This window comes from Trachemys scripta, chromosome 12, assembly GCF_013100865.1.
Source record: "Trachemys scripta elegans isolate TJP31775 chromosome 12, CAS_Tse_1.0, whole genome shotgun sequence".
Taxonomy (NCBI): Eukaryota; Metazoa; Chordata; order Testudines; family Emydidae; genus Trachemys; species Trachemys scripta.
In genome coordinates this window covers 32,306,003-32,321,732 of record NC_048309.1, presented here as the reverse complement: position 1 = coordinate 32,321,732, position 15,730 = coordinate 32,306,003, and the positions used below count along the sequence as shown (strand labels likewise).

General features: G+C 45.1%; 1 protein-coding gene across 3 annotated transcripts in view; it reads right to left on the bottom strand.

Moving 5' to 3' along the window:
* Positions 1–15,730, bottom strand: part of MMP24 (matrix metallopeptidase 24) — a 107,097-nt gene that overhangs the window by 14,310 nt on the left and 77,057 nt on the right. For all 3 annotated transcript variants that reach the window (XM_034787954.1, XM_034787955.1, XM_034787956.1), the window contains 2 exons: positions 5,123–5,337; positions 2,398–2,536 (listed from right to left, as the gene is read on the bottom strand). In XM_034787954.1, coding sequence (XP_034643845.1) covers positions 2,398–2,536; positions 5,123–5,337 — 354 coding nt within the window. The remainder of the gene's footprint in view (positions 1–2,397; positions 2,537–5,122; positions 5,338–15,730) is intronic.

Below are 15,730 nucleotides of genomic sequence, written 5' to 3'. Positions count from 1 at the left end.
AAGAACAGGAGTACTTGTGGCACCTTAGAGACTAACAAATTTATTAGAGCATAAGCTTTCGTGGACTACAGCCCACTGCATCCGAAGAAATGGGCTGTAGTCCACGAAAGCTTATGCTCTAATAAATTTGTTAGTCTCTAAGGTGCCACAAGTACTCCTGTTCTTTTTACGGATACAGACTAACACGGCTGCTACTCTGAAACCTGTCATGATGGTATTTTTATGATTCCTGCATGTACCTCTGTTTTCCTCTAGGCTTTGCACTTCAGTGTACTGACCATAAAGGGAAGGGACCGAATGTTTGACTCCTAACAGCCTCAATCATTACCAAACTGAACAGACTCTATGCGTGTGAATGGAGGATCCCTGCCAAGACAATGGAGACCTAATGGCCAGGACTTTCACACCTAATGACCAACAGCCATGAGGAGGAGGAGATTTCCTCCCCCTCCCTCCCCCACCCCGCCAGGAAGCAGAGCAAAGGCCCCCTAGCTGGAGAACAAAGGGGAAAGGTGTCAGGCTCTGTGAGCTCACACAGACACAGACACAGGGGCTTGCTCCTGGGACTGACAGACAAAGGGAGGGACAGAGTCAGACCTTTGGTCTACACTGGAACATGTTGGTCAGGGGTGTGAAAAATCCACACCTCTGAGCAGCAGAGTTAAGCCAGCCTAAGTCCCTGTGTGGCCAGTGCTAAGGTCGATGGAAGAATTCCTAACTATTGGCTCTTGGGGAGGTGGATTGTCTACGCTGACAGGAGACCCCCCCTCCCTTCGGTGTAAGTAATGCCAACAGTGAAGTGCTGCAGTGGTGCAGCTATGCTGCTGTGGTGTTTGAAGTGTAGAAAAGCCCAGAGAGAGGAAGGAAAATTGGTTCCTATGGTAGCACGGCCCAAGGGCCCTGGTGTTGGCCAGTCTGAACTCTGTCTTAACCTTTGCTTCTCTGTGGTAACCTAATGACTTTCAGATTCTGTAGGCCAGGACACTAACAATTGTTATCTTGTTTGACAAAGCTGCCTGGCATTGCAAAGGGTAAGAACAAGCCTCCCACAGTGTCTGGCTTGGCTGGACTCACTGCAGGAGGCCATAGAGATTTCTGGCACCTGAAGGCCCAGTTTTGGAGGCCACGGGCCTGGCCTGTGGAACTGTGTGGACCAGCACACTAAAGGGGTCACTCCCAAGGGACTGGCTACAGGCTGGGGCATAGACCAGACCCTGTGAAGCCATGATACCCTCCAAGGTAGTTAGGCACCTCTCTCTGGTCAGGATTCTCAGCCATCAGGCACTTAAGCCAGGTCAGCCATTTAGGTAGCCTGTGTCCTAGCAGCTGTGAGAGACAGACAACCTCACGCCCTTATAGCCAATAACTAGAGCACACTCCCAGAATGTGGGAGTCCCAGGTCCAAACTGCTGCTCTGCCTGATTTGAACCTCAGGCTCCCACATTTAAGGCAAGGCGCTCTAACCCTCAGCGTAGAGTGTCTTGCATGGGTCTCTCTCAAGCAGTCCTGTTGAAGTTGTTCCACTTTGTATAACTAATTAAATATTCACTGAGCAAGTGAGCGACTGACTCCATAGCCTCGCGCTCAGAGCACTCACCTACCTGTGGGAGGGTCACGTGACAGTGGGTTCAAGTCCCCATGCCAATAAATCTTTATACAAAGTGCGACGGCTTCAACAAGAGATTGAGAGAAGCCCCCTAATGGACCTACTAGCCTTTCATGTAAGAGCTGTGGGTTCAAATCCCTGTTCCAACTCAGGTAGAGTAGGGATACAAACCTGGGTCTCCCACTTCGCATGGGAATGCTGTAGCCACTGGGGTTTGGGGGATACTGAACACTAGTCCACTAGCCCCCTAGGACTTCTGCCTACTGGATCAGGCTCTGTACAAAAGGCAGCTAGGGGAATGCCTATTTTGAGAATCCCACCAGGGCTTAGGCATAAGCTAGGGCACCAAGCAACTCAGGAGCATCAGGACTTAGGCAATTTTGCATATCCCCACTAGCAGAGACTTAGGCATCTCTGAGGATTTAGACACCGACAGGGTTAGGCCACAGCTGAGCAGGGTTTTGAGGACCTGGTGCCTACAGCGGCAGTAAGGGCCCCAAGTGCCTTTATGGATCTAGGCCACAGTGCTTGTGAAAATCCTACTAGACACGTAGGTGCATCTTTAAGCGCCCAAATACCTTTTGACATCTGACTCTGAGTAATTAGAAGTGAGGGTTTGTGAGGAGTTCAGTTACCTTTCTTTGTGGATTTCCACAAATGGTTCCAACATGAGATACAGTTCCAACCAATACAATGCTACAACAGACAAGCAAAAATCCCATTTCTCAAAGCTTGCTGCGGAAAGAGTGATTAGAACAGTGATGCAAAATTGTATTGTAAACATACTCTACCTTTAAAGAAAACGAATTTCCCATCAGATCTCTCATAGGCAGCATCAATCTTTGCAGGAAGGCCTTTCCAGAACTGTTCAATCTGCATGGGATACCCCTCCTGCACTCGGTTGTTGCGCAGACGCCAAAACCAACGATCCTAGGAAGAGAAAAAGGGCTCTTGGAGTGTCTGAACTTTTATACCCTGCATTCAACCACTAATTAGAGCACGAAATGCCCCCAGATGCCATAATGACGAACTTGAGCTCTGTGTAGTCGCACTGATCTTGAGCAATGACTGCATTCCAACCAGATTTGGCTAAGTTTATAGGAAGATGCTTTCTCTTAGCATTATAACAGATTAGGAACTTGTACTAATCATTACTATCCTTTAATGTATATGTGTGTGTGTGTGTGTGACTTTATGATGTGTTACTACAGGTGGTTACAAACGTCTTGGGGGGGACTATGTTCTCCTAATTTGGGTCGTTCATTGGGTGGAAGTGGGCTATTCTCAACAGTTGACAAGAAGGGAGGAAAAATCACTTTTGTAGTGCTAATGAGTTCAGTGTAATCAAGGTGGCCCATTTCAAACAGCTGACAAGAAGGTGTGAGTATCAGCAGGGGGAAAATTAGTTTTTGTAGTGACCTAATTTGATGTCAGGCCTGAATAAAGACTGGGAGTGGATGGGTCACTACAAAAACTAATTTTCCCTCTGCTGATACTCACACCTTCTTTTCAACTGTATGAAATGGGTCACCTTGATTACACTGAACTTGTTAGCACTACAAAAGTGATTTTTCCTCCCTTCTTGTCAACTATTGAGAATAGCCCACTTCCACCTTAACTGAATTGGCTCCTTAGCACTGACCCCCCCCACTTGGTAAGGCAACTCCCATCTTTTCATACGCTGTATATTTATACTTGCCTACTGTATTTTCCAGTCATCTGATGAAGTGGGTTTTAGCCCACGAAAGCTTATGCTCAAATAAATTTGTTAGTCTCTAAGGTGCCACAATGACTCCTCGTTGTTTTTGCTGATACAGACTAACACGGCTACCACTCTGAAATCATACCATTTCTATTACTCCAGTTTTCAAGATCCTCCTGATCTTCTTGTATGATATTCTGATCCTCCCCCATACTGGCAATACCTCCCAACTTTATGACATCCACAAATTTTATTAACACACTCACACTGTTTGTGCCACAATTAGTACTAAAAATGTTAAATAAGATTGGTCCCAAGACTGATCCCTGAGGAACTCCATTAGTGACCTCCCTCCAGCCTGACAGTTCACCTTTCAGCATGACCCATTGTACTCTCCCCTTTAACTAGTTCCTTATCCACCTTTCAATTCTCATATTAATCCCATCTTCTCCAATTTAACTAATAACATCTAATAATTAATGGATGTATAATACTTGTAAATTCTCAGAAAATTCATTCTCTTCTCCCAGAGGACTTGCCATATTTTTCATATAAATAAAAAGCTGAATCCTTTCTTTAAGTATAAAAAGGAACTCAACCTTAACAATGACACTGAGACTGGCACTTCCATAACAAATATTTGAGCTTTAGGATCTAACCCAACTCTAAGAGCTAGATCCACAAAGGAGAGTATGCTACTAGTTGCCACTTTAAGCACCTATATCCAAAATTTAGATCCCCCAAACCACTGCCTAGCCCTGAATTCCTGCTGGTAAAGTCCCCATGGTGCCTAAATTTGCAGCAGTGGACATGCATTTCCCCACTTAAGTACTGACACTATTGAGCTTCTTGGTGGCTGACTCACGTCTAGGCCTCATCAGGATTCTCAAACTAGGCATTCTCCCCCATGTCTCCCCTGCCAGGTCTGATCTGTTCGCTGTTCTCAGAATATGCTTATGACCACAGAAACCAGCAGGTTATATACCCACTCTAGACAAAAAATTGCAGTGTTTTTAGAGAGGCCCCTTCCTTGCTTTATCAGTCCCTCCAGCCTTCTCAGAGTAGTGCTAGGTAATGTGCTCAGGGAGGCAATGTGGTCTAGTCAATACAGTACTGGACTAGGACTCAGAAGATCTGTGTTGTATTCCTGGTTCTGCCACTGGTCTGCCGGCTGACCTTGGGCAAGTCATGGAGCTTCTCTATGCCTGTTTCCCCACGTATAAAACGGGGTATAATGAAACTGACCTCCTTTGTAAAGTACTTGCGGTTCTACTGATGAAAAGAGCTAAGTAGTAGTAAAGTAAGATATCATCAAAATGCTGATGTATTCTAGATACAGATTTGTTAATATAGCTTCATGATTACATCTGCTATGTAGGAAGAATGCCATTGAACAATGAATTAGTGAAAGAAGGGGGCTTCTCAACTGTAGGTTGCATGGCTGTTTAGAAGAGTCTGCTATCTGATATTTTTGCTTTAAAAACATTAAACAGAACCTGGTTTATTTTTTGTCAAGGATTGAAGGTAATTCTGAAGGCAAAACAAGATATGAACATCACAAAGAACACTCTTTCATTTATGCCTTCTCCTTAGGCACCATGCCAAGTGTTAGTAAAGTATTTTCGAATCTGCTAAAACTTTCCTTTCAAAATTCTCATGCTCATTGATTATGTCAGTTACACATAATAGAACTGTTTTCAGTAGAGCAAAGTGGTACCGTAAAATAGCTGATAATATGTAATTATTTACACGTATTATTCTTTTCCAGGATATAAAACTTAAAGAAAACATCATTGGTAAGACAGATTTAGTACCTTGAAAACAAACATTTCTCCTCTGAACAGAGCCACAGTGTTAAAGTTGCCATCACAGATGTTGGGTTTCATGCCTGGAGTTGATGGCCTATCACCTAAAGGTGGCCTGGGGGGTCTTGGCTGTCTTTCATGTTTCCTTTCCGAAGGGGAATGAATCCTGCGCACAGGAAGAGTTGGTAAAGGTCTGGTGGGCTCCAGTGGCTCAGCAGGTGGACCTAAAAAAGAAAAGAAAACTGATTAGAAGGTGACCAGTTGGAATGCCTGTTTTTAGTCCTAGGACATTTGAAAGCCAACACATTGATCAAATATTCCTGTCCAGGGACTCACCAGAAATCTCTCACTCATTCCTTAGGGCAGGTCTATGCTAGAAGCGCTGCATCGGCACAGCTGTGCCGCTGTAGCGTGTCTGGTGAAGACACTCTATGCTGACGGAGAACACTGTCCCGGCAGCAGAATTACTCCACATCCGCAAGAGGTGGAAGCTATGTCGGTGGGAGAGTGTCTCCTGCTGACATAGTGCCGGTGCGGACAGCGCTTAGGTCGCTGTAACTTGTGTCACTTGGGGGGGGGTCTTTTTCGACTTAAGTGGCACTGTAGACCTGCCCTTACACATTGCACAGACATAAGCAGCAGTTGCCAGACACAGAAGAGCTGGAGGAGGGGAGCATTCACCTAACTTGAACTGTAGGACTGGTGCTTCCAGGAAGAATAACAGGAGAAAAGTCAGAGCTATTCTGAAACAATAAGAATTTAACATGAGTTAATGTATTGAAGTGTCTGTTCACAGATGCAAGGAGTATGGGAGATAAGCAAGAAGGAATCTGAAATAATAACACCCACTGCTACTCCTGCTGGGGGGAGAGGCAATAGCTGTTTAATGGCACCACAGAACAGCTGAAGTCAGGAGGTGAAAAATAATACAGTAGCCAATGGAAATGGCAAGGGATGCGGAATGCAATTACCCCAGTTCAGTTTAGCCAGGCTATTGGGTTTAACACCCCTGCTTGCAGAAAAATACCCTGGGATCGCTAATGGACGTACATGATCAGGACTAATTCAAATTATGGCAGCTCCCGCCCAACACTGTCCTTAATGACCAGTCTGGGGAACTGGTCAGAAAAGTGACGCCACTGCCACTGCCTTTCATAGAAGGTTTCCAGTTTGAGCATTTTTGTGATCTGACCAAATGACGGCACAAACACGCAGAAACATTACATGCTGTAAAGATATACAATGAGCTCATTGCTGTGTGGAGACCTGTACCCTAAACTGTACAAGGCCATAAACATCCTTCTGAGCCTGTTAGATAGAAATGTTGTTAAAAGCGAGAGGAAAAACTGGTACCAGCTGGATGAAGTGAAAAGGGCTGTGATAAAGGATCTGCCATGCTCCTGGCAAGGTCTCCAGTTGGCATAACAACAAGCTGAAAGCTCCTAGACCTTGGGGTGGGTTGGATTCTGGAAATGCTTATAGCTGGAAACCCCCAAATGTGTTTTGCCTGGTTAATTTTAATAGGCTGAGGCTGCCACCCCCAGCTAGACAGTGCTTATGTGGGGGTCACTTAAAGAGCCAGTGGGGCGGGCAGACTGGGAGTGAACTTCGTCATCATGGCTGTTGCTGTCCCTAGCAGATTGTCTCCTGGGAGGAACCCCAGCATCCACCATGATGCCAATGGGTCTGTGTTGCCCTGATCTGGAAGGACATCCTGAGCAGGCCATAGAGAGGGAATCAGATGGCATCACCCCCTCCAGAGATTAACTCCTGAACAACACCTAAGGCATGTGCCTGAGGTGCCTGCTCTCATCTCCTCCCTTGTGTATCATTTTTTCCCCTCACCTTATTTCTCCTGGGTACTGACATTATCTTTTGGGCAGCTGTCTAATAAGCAATAGGCTTAGGCACCAAGCAGACTCCACCCTTTGCAATACTGCTGTAAGCATAGGACCAGAAAGGCAGCTAAAAGCAATGCTTTAAACTCCCTGATGCTGGTGAACATTTGTCAGATCTTGGAATGGCTAATAAAACCATGAGCCAGGCCTGTAATTTCCCAGCAGAAAGGCTGGAAGTGAAGGAGAGCACCAGCGGCAGAAGTTGCATCCGTCTTTGCTATATTTTTCTGTCCCATTTTGTGTGATTTTTGTCTTGTTTTGTTTTAAAGAAAAGAACTAGATTTATGAACAAATGATGAATATGGGGGTTACACGGCGCTTCCCCCGAGGTATAAAGTGTCACATTCAGGCCTGATAGGAGTTCCTGTTACAAAACAGGGAATTCTTTGCCAGTTGGCACTGAGGGATTCTTAGTGTCCCATCCTGCCCCACCAATAAATCCTCTCAGCAAACCCACAGCCCTAACTCACTCCCAGCACCCACCCCTACTCCCTTGCTGCTAACAGCTCTGAGGGGAGTCCCATGACCTTGCAGGCCTTCTCCACTAGAAGTCTGTTTTCTCCTTCAATTCTGCCATTTCTGTGGACAACCAACAATACCGTACTTCCACATTTTTTTTCGTGTGGGGAGTTACTTAGGAGGGGATCAGCTAAATGGAAAGAGAAGGGAGGTGAGGGGGATGGGGCAGAAGAGTGTAAGGACAGGTGTGGAGTGAATCTGAGGTGAAGGGACTGAGGAGAGACAGGGAGGATTGGAGCAAACAACTTATCAGCACAGGGCAGAGTCAGAACTTTCTACAGGTTTGACTGGAATGTTCAGAAGTGAAAAAGGTCCCTGCTTTGGCTGCTTCTGTTCCTACTGGCTGGAGTGTCTGGCTAGCTCCTCTTTGCAGTTTTGCTCCAAGGCCACATAGGGTCTGTCTACCCTGCAATTAGACACCCGCAGCTTGCTTGTGCCAGCTGACCAGGCTAAGGGGCTGTTTAATTGCGATTCGGGGTCAGTCTGCAGTGCAAGCTCTGCAAACCTCCCACCACGCAGGGACCTAGAGTCTGTGCTTCAGCCCAAGCCCGAACGTCTACACTGCAATGAAACCAGGGCCAGCTCTAGGCACCAGCTGAGCAAGCTGGTGCTTGGGGTGGCAGCTTGTAGGAGGCGGCATTCCGCCCAATCCTAGGGCGGCACGGCCGCTTTTGTTGTTGTTGTTGTTGTTCTGCTCCGGCTGCCCTGTAGGGGGCAGCGGCGTGGAGGACGGGAGCGCCCTGCAGCAAGCCCGGCAGGGCAGCCCACGTCCTTCCCTCCCAGCTGACCGGAGCGGTGTGGAGCCCTCCCGGCAGGGGGCACAGAGGGAGGGGCCACGAGGCAACGCCCCGCTGAAGCCCTGGCCGCCCCCCTTCTCTCTCTCCCCTGCTCCCTCCCCCTTCCCCCGCTAGCCAGGGCACATCTGCAGGGCAGGGAGTCCCCCCTGCACCCTGGCTCCAGCTGCGCTGCAGGTTTGTTTGTTTTTTTTGCTTGGGGCAGTCAGAAAGCCAGAGCCGGCCCTGAATGAAACAGCCACTTAGCCTGAGCCCTGCGAGTCCAAGTCAGCCGGCATAGGCCAGCTGCGGGTGTCCAATTGCCGTGTAGACATACCCATCGTTGTGGGGAAGAGAGGCACTATGCGGATATGCTAAAGCATATCTTCCAGAAAGGCATCAAGAAATGGAGAATCCACCACTTCTATTGGTAGTTTTCTCCAGTGTTCAATCACCTTCACTGTTAAAAATGTGTGCCTTGTTTCTAAGTTTATTTTTGTTGGCTTCATCTTCCAGCCACAGATTCTTGTTATACTGTTATCCTCTAGATTAAAGAGAACTTTAGTACCTAGTATTACCTCCCCATGAACATACCTAGACTCTATAATCAAATAAACTTACTTTTCTTTTTGATATGCTACACAAATGGAGCTCTTTAAGGCTCTCTCACTGCGAAGCATTTTCTCCAGCCCTTGAATCATTTTTGTGACTCTTTTCTCCACGAGAAGCTCATGGTGAGTTGTTTGTCCACTATGACCCCTAAACCCTTTTCAGAGTCACTGCTTTCCAGGCACAGTCCCCGTGGAATGCAGGCCCTGGAAGATAGGGTCTGCGTTCATTGTTCCTGGATGTAACTTTGCACTTGGCTGTATTAAAACACATTTTGTTTGAAGTGGTCCAGTTTACAAAGAGAACCCAGTTTTTCTGTGTGATTGCCCTGTCCCCGTTATTATTTATCACTCTGCCAATCTTTGTTTCATCTGTAAATTTTATTAGCAGTGAGTTTATATTTACTTCAAAACATTGATGAAAATATTGAATTTCATTGTGCCTAGAACTGATCCCTGAGGAAGCCCACTGGAAACACTCCCATGCAAAGATGATTCCTCATTGGCTGTTACTTTTCTGGGATTTGTCACTTAGCCAGTTACCATGTACTCTATTGATATTGTCTAGAAGTAATTTTTAATCAGAATGTTGTGTGATACAAAGTCAAATGCTTTACAAAAGTCTAAATACAGTAGATCTATGCAGCTATTGTAATCTTCTCAAAGAATGAAAACAGATGTTTAACAAGACCTCTTTTCCATAAAGCCATGTTGACTGTAATTAATTATATTCCCATCGTTGAATTATTTATCAATTGAATCTTATATCAATTTTTTTCATTTTTTTTGCTTGGGACTGATGTCAGGCTAACTGGCCTACTTACCCTGGTCATCTCGTTTGCTTATTTTGAATATTGGAACTGTAACAGAATGAACCCCGTATTCACACCCTACACACTATTGTAACAATCATTTGAAAACTCATAATTTGCTGATCAGTATCATCCTGATAAAATATGTATAGCCCTGAGCAATTATGTCCAGGACCCAGCAGTCCGACGTAACCCTGGCCCAGGCCGAACAGTAAGGGGAGAGGAGGTAGAGGAAAGGGCGGGAAGAATCCGGGCAGATGGCTGGTGCGTTGCTCTTGGGTGCAGCCTCAAAATGAGCGCTTCTGGTCCCCTTGGTGCTTCGCCAGGCCAGGCTGTGTAGGGGAGCGGGACAGCAACGGGCAGCAGTGGCTAAACCCAGTGTCCTGTTTCTTTGTAGGCCCCTGATGAGGCTGCCGCTGTCGCGGTGGCGGAGGAGGCCGGAACAGCTGCCTCAACGTCTGAGGAGTGTGCATCCCCAGAGAGCGGAGAGTCACCCGTGTGGCCTTAAGGCCGTGCAGCCGTGCGTCCGTCTGGTTGGAGAAAAGGCTGACACCATCAAATGGGAGGTCTCGGATAGAAGCCTGCATCTCCTGGAGCAGGCCTGCAGTCTGGAGTCAGGAACTGTGCCTCATAACCACTGCTGAGGTGACCACTCAGGCAGCCGAATCAACCGCATCCCAGGCCATTTGGAGGGAGCACCGAGCCACCGTGGTGCCTTCCTCCACCAGAGTTGCAAACTCCTGGGCCACCTCCTGGGGCATGGAGTCTTTGAACTTGAGAATGGAGCCCCACAAGTTAAAATTATAGCAGCCCAAGAGGACCTGGTGGTTCGCCACCCGAAACTGGAGGCTGGCCGTAGAATAAATCTTGCGATCAAACAAGTCCAATCTCTTAGAGTCTTTACTTTTAGGGGTGGAACTGGTGGGACCCTGCTTATCCCTCTCGTTGGCCACAGACACGACCAAGACCCCGGAGTTGGTAGCAGATCTTCTGGGGGTGGGGGGACACTTACTAGGGCAGAGCCCTTGTGTGGGTCCAGAGTGGGCATAAGGGCCACACAGGGTCCTTTGCCCAGAGCACCTTTATCGGGCTTGCCCGGTTCTGTCTTCTTTGGCTTCTTTTTCAGCACTGGGGATGGGGAACGGTGCCGGGAGGAGCCCAGTGCCTGAGATGTGCTACGCACAGAGGCCGAAGTGCTGGGTTCCGTTTCGGGCCGAGGCTGAGCACAGGGCTGCCTGCATTATGAGGGCCCTGAGTCGTATGTTGTGTTGGGTTCCCTCTGTGTCCGCGGTCGAAAGTTCTTATAGATGTGACAATGCTCCTTCACGTGGGATTCCACGAGGCACTGCAGACAACTATTGTGCGGGTCACTAACAGACATAGGCCTGTTACATGTGAAGCAGGGATTAAAACCAGGAGACACGAGCAAGCACTCGAAGAAGAAGTTTGGTCAGTGAGACTGTTGAATGCGTGTGGAGAGAAAACTCTGCATTAAATTTAACACAGTTTGTTAAGTTAGGCACCAGATGCATTTTATCTTTATTTTTCTTGTAACCATTTCTAACTTTTATGCCTCATTACTTGTACTCACTTAAAATCTCTCTCTTTGTAGTTAATAAGCTTGCTTTATCTAATCCACTGTCTTTAAATTGAAGTGTCTAGGAAACTCCATTTGGGATGGCAAGCTGTGTGCATATTATTCCTTTTAAAGAAATATTGGACCTAATATAGCTTGTATATTGCATAGCAGTATAAGGCATACAGGAAGGATGGGCTCCACCTAATCTAAAATGGAACCAGATTGCTGGCACTTAAAATTAAGAAGGTCGTAGAGCAGATTTTAAACTAAGGGCTTGGGGAAAGCCGACAGATGCAGAAGAGCACGTGTTTCGTCCAGAAACATCCCTTAGGGGAGGATCTATTCATGGAGATTCTCTATGTCCTAGTAAGAAGAAGAGGATGGAAGATGATAAAATATGGGTAGGATCTGATGAGAAACAGTCAAATGAAAAAGGGTCCCATTCAATTACATCATGTAATGGCAGACAGGTAAAAAGTGACAATTTTTTAAAGTGCTTATATACAAATGCTAGTAATCTAAATAATAAGATGGGTGAACTTGGGGGCTTCGTATTAAATGAGGCTATTGATAAAAAAGGCATCACAGAACTTGGTGGAATGAGGATAATCAAAGGGACACAGTAATACCAGGGTACAAACTATATCAGAAAGACAGAACAGGTCATGCTGGTGGGTGAGTGGCACTATATGTAAAATAAACCATAGAATCAAATGAAGTAAAAATGTTAAATAAACCAAACTGTAACATAGAATCTTAAGAGGAGAGGCAATTCTTGATTTAGTCCTAAGTGGAGCACAGGATCTGGTCCAAGAGGTGAATATAGCTGGAGCGCTTGGTAATAGTGACCATAATATAATTAAATTTAACATCCCTGTGGTTGGGAAAACACCACAGCAGCCTAACACTGTAGCATTTAATTTCAGAAAGGACAACTACACAAACATGAGGAAGTTAGTTAAACAGAAATTAAAAGGTGCAGCGCAAGTGAAATCCCTGCAAGCTGCATGGAAACTTTTTAAAGACACCATAGTAAAGACTCAACTTAAATGTATATCCCAAATTAAAAAACATAGTAAGAGAACCAAAAAAGTGCCACCGTGGCTAAACAACAAAGTAAAAGAAGCAGTGGGAGGCATCCTTTAAAAAGTGAAAGTTAAATCCTAGTGAGGAGAATAGAAAGGAGCATAAACTCTGGCAAGTGAAGTGTAAAAATATAATTAGAAAGGCCAAAAAAGAATTTGAAGAACAGCTAGCCAAAGACTCAAAAAGTAACAGCAAAAAACATTTTTAAGTACATCAGAAGCAGGAAGCCTGCTACACAACCAGTGGGGCCATTGGACAATTGAGATGCTATAAGAGCACTCAAGGATGATAAGGCCATTTTGGAGAAACTAAATGAATTCTTTGCATCAGTCTTCACAGTTGAGGATGTGAGGGAGATTCCCAAACCAGAGCCATTCTTTTTAGGTGGCAAATCTGAGGAACTGTCCCAGATTGAAGTGTCATTAGAGGAGGTTTTGGAACAAATTGATAAATTAAACAGTAAGAAGTCACCAGGACCAGATGGTATTCACCCAAGAGTTCTGAAGGAACTCAAATGTGAAACTGCAGAACTACTAACTGTGGTTTAAATCAGCTTCTGTACCAAATGACTGGAGGATAGCTAATGTGATGCCAATTTTTAAAAAGGGCTCCAGCGGTGATCCCGGCAATTACAGGCGAGTAAGCCTGACCTGACTTCACTACGGGGCAAACTGGTTGAAACTATAGTAAAAAACAGAATTGTCAGGCAAGTAGATTAACATAATTTTTTGGGGAAGAGTCAACATGGTTTTTGTAAAGGGAAACCATGCCTCAACAATCTGCTAGAATTCTTTGAGGGAATCAACAAGAATGTGGACAAGGGGGATCAATGGATATAGTGTACTTAGATTTTCAGAAAGCCTTTGACAAGGTTCCTCACCAAAAGCTCTTAAGCAAAGTAAGCTGTCATGGGATAGCAGAGAAGGTCCTCTCATGGATAGGTAACTGGTTAAAATATAGGAAACAATGGATAGGAATAAATTATCAGTTTTCAGAATGGAAAGAGGTAAATAGTGGTGTCCCCTAGGAGTCTGTTCTGGGACTAGTCGTATTCAACATATTCATAAATGATCTGAAAAAAGGGGTTAAAAAAAAAGTGGCAAAATTTGCAGACGATACAAAACTTCTCAATAAAGTTAAGTCCAAAGAAGATTGAGAAGTGCTACAAAGGGATCTCACAAAACTGGGTGACTGGGCAAAAAAAAGCAGCTAAAATTCAATGTTGATAAATGCAAAGTAATGCACATTGGAAAACATAATCCCAACTATACATATAAAATGATGGGGTCTAAATTAACTGTTACCACTTAAGAAAGAGATCTTGGAGTCATTGTGGATAGTTCTCTGAAAACATCCACTCAATGCAGCAATCAAAAAAGCAAACAGAATGTTGAGAATCATTAAGAAAGGGAGTGATAAGAAGACAGAAAATATCATATTAAAAATTAACATCAGTGGGCCAGAGATCTCCTCAGCAAATTCTTTTAAGACTCTTGGGGGAAGTTATCTGGGGCTTCTAATTTAAAAATGCATATCCCTAGTAGATGCTGTTTAGTATCCTCCTCAGTTATTAATGGACTGGTAAGTACATCATCTCATGAGATACAAGTACATAATCCTCCTTTCCAAATACAGAACAGAAATATTTACTGATCACTACTGGCTTTTCTGCATCATTATTAACAATTTTACCATCTCCATCTAGTAATGGGCCTATACCATTCCTAGGATTTCTTTTGTTCCTAATAAACTTTAAAAACTCCTTCTTATTGTCCCTAGCTGTGCCAGCCATGGATTTTTCCCTGATGTCCTTAGTTCCCTTATACATTTTCTGAACTTAATAATTTTGAATTCATATCAATTGGTGTCTGTTTCCCCCTTATTCCATTTGTTACGTTGCTTTTTTATTTCTCATTGCTGCCTTCATTTTGCCATCAAATCAGGATGGGCTTTTAGCCAGAGTTGTCCTCATTCTGGTCAGTAAGGTGAAGAAAACCGTGCTACATTCCACATGAGATAATCCTTAGGGCAGAAGAGCACTCATACAACACACAGCCCCTGGGTCCTTTTTTAGAGAACATTACTACTCTTACTCTATGGTCAGGGGTATCAAAAGCAGCTGAAAGATCTAAATGAGCTGCATAGATTTTGACTAAAAACCCCCACACCTCTTAGCAACAGACCATCAGACCAGGACCGTCTTTGTACCATAGCCTGGTCTAAATCCAGAGTGAAAGAGGCCCATGCAATCTTGGGATTTTCAGTACTGCCAGAATCGCTTCCCTGTAACTGTCCCCAAGAAGGAAGGCTGGAGGCAGGCTGAAGATTGACTGTTTTGGGTTTGGCACTCTGAGCTTTGGGTATGATACCCAGCTCAAGGAGGTATGCTTGTGGTGGGTCTCATTGAGCTAATACTAAAAATAGAATGTGGCCATGGCAGTGCAAGCAGTGGGAGCGGGGAGCTGTCCTGAGTTCGTGCCCATCTGAGAAACTAGATATGTACTCGGGCCAGCTGGCTCCTACTGCCACTTGCGCTGCCCTCTCTTTTCAGTATGCTATTGCAATGACAGCATGTCTCTTCCAGCGGAGAATGAGCCCCTCAGCTCCGAAGAGTAGACAGACCACTTATCAGCAACAGCATCAGAGATAATGGCTTTGTGACCAAAGGCTTAACAAATGCTTATTTAAGAGATGCTGCCACTCTAACCTCTATTACAGGCACTGACTATATCCACCAATTGTGAACCAGTGCCTGATAGAGCCAAACAAGAGGTATCAGAGCCAAACCACAGGTTGTAGCTCTAAGTTCGCCAAGCACTTTCAGAACATCAATGAGCAAAACCGGCTGAATTTGAATGAGAGAAAAACATTGCATTTGTTTGCATGACATGGACCTGCCACCACAGAAGCAACTTATCTGGTCTGAGCCTAATCAGTGAAGTAGATAGAAAATTCGTCACAGTAAGACATGCTAAACCCTGTGTATGCGATTAGGCACCCTGGATTGAGACTTCTTGCGTGGGGAAGAAGAAAACTTTCTTCAACTCCATCACAACCATGGCATAAAACTTCAAAAAGTCTGTGTGTCATGACTGATCACCTTGAGAGTGACTTCCATCACTGGCACTTTAGCCTCCTCCCTTCATGCTTCATGTGTTGCTGACCATCTGAATACCAAGGTGACCTGTGAAGATAACACAGAGAGAGGAGGCATTTAGGAGCCACTGTGTCGATAGTTGGGGACAAAATTAATCATACTGTCCTACCAGGTTATCGACAGAGTGGTCCACTATCCATACAATATGTTCCCTCAAAGAGCTCAGAAAAATCTATGGGTCCATT